The sequence below is a fragment of the Heteronotia binoei genome, chromosome 12 (genome assembly GCF_032191835.1).
Source record: "Heteronotia binoei isolate CCM8104 ecotype False Entrance Well chromosome 12, APGP_CSIRO_Hbin_v1, whole genome shotgun sequence".
Lineage (NCBI taxonomy): Eukaryota > Metazoa > Chordata > Lepidosauria > Squamata > Gekkonidae > Heteronotia > Heteronotia binoei.
Window position 1 is genome coordinate 40534118 of NC_083234.1, and position 6387 is coordinate 40540504.

The 6387-nt window shown below is 42.8% G+C and overlaps 1 protein-coding gene across 1 annotated transcript in view; it reads right to left on the reverse strand.

The window, feature by feature from the left end:
- Window positions 1-3630, reverse strand: part of LOC132580143 (zinc metalloproteinase-disintegrin-like NaMP) — a 74863-nt gene extending 71233 nt beyond the window's left edge. Inside the window, exon 1 of the mRNA XM_060250810.1 lies at window positions 3382-3630. Within this exon, the coding sequence (XP_060106793.1) occupies window positions 3382-3433 (52 nt within the window). The 5' untranslated portion in view covers window positions 3434-3630. The remainder of the gene's footprint in view (window positions 1-3381) is intronic.
- Window positions 3631-6387: the final 2757 nt, after the last annotated feature.

The following is a 6387-nucleotide window of genomic DNA, read 5'->3' on the forward strand; positions in this document are numbered from 1 at the left end:
TCAGTGTGGATGTGGGAAAACTATGCAAAGATATTGCACCACATATTGTGTTATATTATGCATTGCTGGGAAGAGAGGAAAAAGAAATGCAAAGACATAGCTGTACGTTTTTTGTGACATCCAGTTCCGCCTAAAAGTTTGTGATGCAATGCTACAATCTTCTCACTTTCACAGATTAGCAGCCACTCCAGAGGATGCAAGATTTTGAGGTTCTCGTCTCTTTTTCTAGCTGAGAAGTTGCTAAGAAGCAACTACTTTGGGTTTCTCTGCCTCTACTGTGGACCTCTTGGGAGGTTCTGGTTTCTAATTGATTTTGTAAAAGCTCCAGTCCTAATCATGCATCTACTGTTTTGCCACATGGAGAAAAGGATGGAGTCCACATAGCAAGGCTGCCTGTGGATGGTTTGTTGTATGGAGACAGTCAACCACTTAAAGCTTCCATATGGCAACCATAACAGTGAGTTCCAGCATGCTGTTGCCCGTGAGCATTTGTGAGGCCTTTGCTGTTGTGTGCCCCTCCCAGGAAATCCACCTCTGAAAAGACTCAACCACAAGTTATCATCCCAGAGCTTTAAGAAGCCAGTGAAGGCATTCTTTCCCCCAGGTCTTTTAATGGTTGTTTCCAAGGTTTTTAATAGTTATTGTTTAATATGTTAGTTATACTGATCCTTATCAAATGCTTGCAACATTCATCAAGAAATTATGGACTGGATGGGTAGGTTATACATGTAAAAATAAATTTAAAAATCAGTTTTGCCTTCATCAGATTGAATGCAAACCATGAGGTTGGCTCTGCCTCTGATCGTGCTCTTCAACTCACAGAAGAAGTCCTTTTGTTCATACAAGGATGAATGCTGCCACAAACAGAAGGGCTCCTCCCATGAGTGGAAGGGCATCTTTGGATCCAATCCAAAGAAATTAAGAGAAATTACTCCCTGGTGCTGTGTTTATGGTCCAAATCTTTTCATTGTTGAACTGAACCTGGTTAAATATTTGTTACATTAAACAATGACAGACATCGCTCAGGTCCTTCTCCTCCCCTCCCCCCGTTTCTTTTGTTATTTCAGAAAATGAGAGTTAGAACAATGACTTCAGACAATCACATTATAAGAAGTCATCTTGCTGAGAAAATGCATATTGGCAGCTTTGAATACTCTCGTATTCTTTATAAATTCTCCATTGTGTTGTTATTACTAACCTCCTGAAGATACTGGAAATGACTCTTCCTTACCTAGTGGTCTCAGTTAAACATCAACTGGGCCGGTTGGGCTAAGGTGCATAAGCAAGCAGTTACACCAGGCTTTGGTTTTTTACAGTGTTTTGTTCTTTTTTTCCTTGCAGCATGCTTAACTTTATATTGCTGCTCAGTGCTACATCCTTCAGAAGAAGGAAGGAAGGAAGGAAGGAAGGAAGGAAGGAAGGAAGGAAGGAAGGAAGGAAGGAAGGAAGGAAGGAAGGAAGGAAGGAAGGAATAACTGCAAGAGATAAGAAGTGTTTTTCATAATGTATCCCCTTTCAAGGCCCAAGCCTCAAGCTCAAAGGTGCCCTCAAGTTCAGACATATTACCTTTTGCGGCACTTGGTAAGATTGTGCAGCTGGAAGATGCCTGGGTCTCTGTGGATCTCTGAGAGGGCCTGTTCCCTTCTATCACTTGCAAACCACTAACAGTTCATGGCAATTTCAAACCAGGTCATGCATGTGCATGCACATGTAAACATATAGTATGAAGACTGGGGCAGGGGTGGGGCACAGGAAATTTCTCCTGCATCATCCCAGTGGAAGTGAATGAACACGGTGCTAGCAGATGATAATACAAACACTTCCTTGGAAGCCAGTTCTCAAACTCCAACATCATGGGGGCAAAATTCCATCATACAGTCTGCCTTAAGGAGGAATGGTACACCAACAACCACTGTTTGCACCGTTTCCCAGCCTTATCCAACAACTGAACTGAATAATGAGCAGGGAGAGGGAGGCTTAACCTTGTGCCATTTTCTCCATCCAGATTTCAGTGACCCACCTAGAACTGCTCTTTGCACCATATATATGGGCACCTGCATGATTTCTCCTGTGGGGCAAACAGCAACTCTTAATGGGACAAGCACTGGGAAAAGGCCAAAAGATAAAGAGTTAAGACTGGTCTCCCTGCAGCTCTGCCTTGATCCAAATCAGCTGCTGGATCATGCTGGGAAATGGTGTGTACAGTGGCCATTTGTGTACACAGTTCCTCATCTGGGCCAGAATATGTGGGGGGGGATTATAAGGGGTGTGGGATGTAACCCTTCCCTCCATAAATCATTTTCCACACAGTCCTCTACAAGTGGCAGAGAGAGAAGGATAAAATCCCCCTCAGCCCACAGCCCAGATTCAAATCAGGGTCCCATGCTGTTAATACTTTTACAAAATTTGCAAGAGCAATGTCCATTTTGGAGGTTAGATTTGATTCCCTTCCCTTCCAAGAGCTGATCATTTGGACTTAAACATTTTCATACTTGGGAATTTGTCTATTCTCTTTTATCAAGGTCCATAGGATTTACTCTCACATAACTTTGGAGCTGCGGTATGACTGAGTTGAGTTTTTTAAGAACACACACACATCAAGATTCAAACCACACATGATAATCCGATAATCCCCCTTAGTCTCTTTCCCTCCCCCAACCCAGCTGTCCAGACCACAGTCCTCAATGGGACACTAGAAGGGGAGAGAGCAAGGGATATCCTAACAATTTCTTCCCTGCTAGTTACCAGCTTCAACTCTGTTCCCTGCCAGCAAATTTGTGCCTCATCAAAACAAAAAAAATAGGCAATACGTATGTTTCCTTCCATAGTTAACAATGGTTAACAATGGCTAAGATCACAATCATATTGTGCCTTGGGGAAAAGGACCCATCCAAATAGTGATTAACTGTGTTTTTCTCCTGGCAAAAAAAATTGTAATGTTTGGATTAAAATAGGCGATTGCAAAACATCTTAAATGAAGCATGATTCATTCAATACGGAAAATTACATTAGAATTCACTTGCTGCGTAAATACCATTGATTTCTGTGGGGACTCAACTGTATCTAACCAATTTTCTAACTTCACATATGACTCGTTTCCCTTTCTGATGTTCTTCTGCTATGCCGTAGCTACTGACACCACTTTCCTTTTTGATCGGTCATCACCAAATTATTTAAATCTTTCATTTAGCCTGACAAGCCTAGGACCATTTTAATACCAACATTCTGAAAATAGTTTTTAAAGGCATCCATTCAGCAACATGAAGTAACTGTGGCATTTGCTCGTTAATCATTACACAACTAACAAAAGCTATAGAAACTGATCTGAAGCTGCTTTTCCCAGGTGCTGATAGAAGTTAAGGGGGGGAATATAACCCTTACCTTGATGCTGAAGGAGAAGCAAGCAGGTAGTAACAAAGAGGGCTTTAATCATTTTGGGGAGAGGGAAACAGCAGCGTAGCCCTCTGGTCTGAGAATGTTAGTGCCAACTTGAGCCGGTCTTCGCTTCGATTGTGAGAGGTGAAGAAGGAGTCTTTCGGCTTTATTCTTGTTCCTGCGTGAGGAAGTGTTTACCAAAGGTGTTGCACAACTTTTTAAGTTGCAACAGTGCCACTGCCGGCAGAACTTCAAGCTGATTTAGGGAGCGCCACTTGAAGTATGACATAGGGATGGCTTCTTTTGAGACATTGCCCAAAGTGAAAATGAAGGTGACTGGTTGGTTTGACTGCATTGAAGTGTAAGGAGGGGGAGGCTGGGTGTTTGTAAAAGAGAGGATTTCATTTGGATGGCTTTTTTCACTGTGGGGAGCTTTGAAATCTATATTAAAAAGAGGAAACAACACAGATTCTTGCTTCATTCTGACAGCACCATGTGCCTTCATGAAAGTGCAAGTCTCCAGATGCTTTCAGCACCGTTAGGAACAAGTGCTGGTTGAGTCTCTACTTATTCAGTAATGTATATATATATATTAAGTAATGTGGCTCCTTAAGGCAAATTATGTATGAGAGAATGATGGAGTTCTGTGTCTAGATTACCTAATGTATCATTTGGACATCCTAAAAAGCATCAGGCTGGAAAGCAGCTATATGGATCAGGGCTAAGGATAGGGTTGCCAGGTCCAACTCAGAAAATATCTGGAAACTTTGGGGGTGGAGCCTAGAGACTTTAGAGGTGGAGCCAGGAGACTTTCCCATTCTCTAAAATAAATAAATAAAAATATAGCAGTGCAGTTTCCCTGAATACAGTCTTCCTTGTCCTCCAGCAGCTAAACTTCCACTAAATGAAAGTGAACATACACTCACAAAGCAGTCAAAATAAACATGGTTAGCAAGCACACACTTTTGTGATCCCCCTGAGACTATTTACTCACATTGCTGAATATAACCATCTGCTGTATTTCAACCAACTTCTTCAGACTAATAGGAAAATGAAAGAACAGCCTAAGGGGTGGAGTTTTTCTCCTGATAAACAGAGGTACTGAAAGCAACCTGGCTCTGTCTGCTTGCCCCACCCCACCCCCCTTGCAGGTTTCCTGCTGAGATTTAAAGACACATACACACTCAGAAATAAAAACAGTTCCAGCCTCTTCTAAACTTGCTGAGGTTTGAAGGCAAATGGTGGCTGTTAGGGTGCAGCTTCCCTCCCCGCACTGGCCAGCTGGCTGGCAGCAGGGAAGAGCTTGAAAAACCATGAGATCCCCCGCCTGGACCTGGGGACTGGCAAGCCTAGTTAAGGAGCTGGCAAAGAAAGATGTTATTTCTTCCACACCATTTCACCAATCATAAATGATCCTTGACTCCAGCTGCTTCAAGTTCCAGAAGGGAAAAAAAAGACAGGCACAATATAAGTCACTGTCTTTTTTTCTACCCAGGCTTAAAGCAGCACCAGAGGAAAGTCATTTCTGTCAGGAAATGGCACAAGAGAAACAATTTGCTTCACTCTGCCCCAGTGGCGTGGCCTTGATCTATACCATGCTCGCCTCTTTGCTTTTTTAGGGATGAATCACAACAGTCCCAATCACATGTAGTCGGGCCCTAAAAAACCAGATTGTTTACAGTGCAGCCTTAAGCAGAGGGCCTGCTTTCTGAGTCCGTTTGCTTTCCTGGTCTTAGGAGGGAGTAGCTCTGCAAAGGATTGCACTGTTACTGCAATGCAGCATAAACTTGCACAGACCAGAGCTCACTTGTCCAGCTTCTGACAGTGTAGTTCTCAACACATTTTTAAGACACCACAAGGCACTGTGGTTTTGGCTGTCTTTTGTGGCCCTCTTGCCAAAAAATGCCAGACTGGTAACAGTGTTAGCCTGCTGTAGCAATGCAAAACAGAAGTCCAGTGGCACCTAAAAGATTAACACCATTTATTCCAGCATAAATTTTCATGAGTCAGTGCTCACTGGAGTCCTTCAGGTGCCACTGGGCTTTTCTTTCTCCTCCCCTTCATCTTGAAATAGGTTGTTTGTTACTCAGAGTGAGTGTGAGTTTCAGTTTCTGTTGATTTACAGTTAGTAGATCCAAAGGAAGGGGAAGGTTCTGAGTGAGTCATGAAGACAAAGATGAATAATGTAAGCAAGGTTGCCCACATTCCCTTTCCAGCTGCAGTGGCAGCTGTTTGGATAAGGCTCATAACTGGCTGTGTGAGAGAACAAACAGTATCCTAACAAAGGCAATGGAGGGTATTGGGGGGGGGGGAGAGAAACATAGCTTAAAATGCTTTTTAAAAAATAAACATTTGAAGAATGAAAAATGATCTAGCTTCTGCAGGTTTATAACTTGGTAAAAAATTTCATATACAGGGTGTTAGGAAGGACCCTGCTTTCCCCAAGATTCAGAAGAGCTTCTGTCAATCAGAGGAGAACATACCAAGTTAGATGGACCAAGGCTATGGCAAGGATAGGGTCTGGAAACTAGGGGTGTGCATTCAGGTTTACCCAAACAAAAAATATACCACCACCACCCCTTCAAAAAAAAAAACACTTTAGCAATATTTCCCAGGTATATTTTGGCTTACCAAATCTATGTGGGATTTTTTTGGGAGGACAGGAAAAATTCCCCCCAAAATCCCAGATATATTTGAGAATTATCAGCAAAATGGGCTGATTGGTTCTTGGCAGGCTCTGTTGGGCAATCCAATTTAAACCAAGCTGCCTAGCAAAGCCTGTGGGGAGAGTTCTTCCCACAGGATCGGCTATTTAGAGAGCTCTTTGGGGGCCATCTGGGTTAAAAGGACTGCCCAAAAGAGTCCCAGTTTAGCCACCTTTCAGCTGTTTATTGACTTTTCCACTTTTCAGTGTAAGAGAGAGACTGCTCTGAGTTAAATTTTCTGACAAACATTGCCTTGGTAGCAATGCTATGATGTGCCCTTCTGAGCAGTGCCAATAACGTTGGCCAC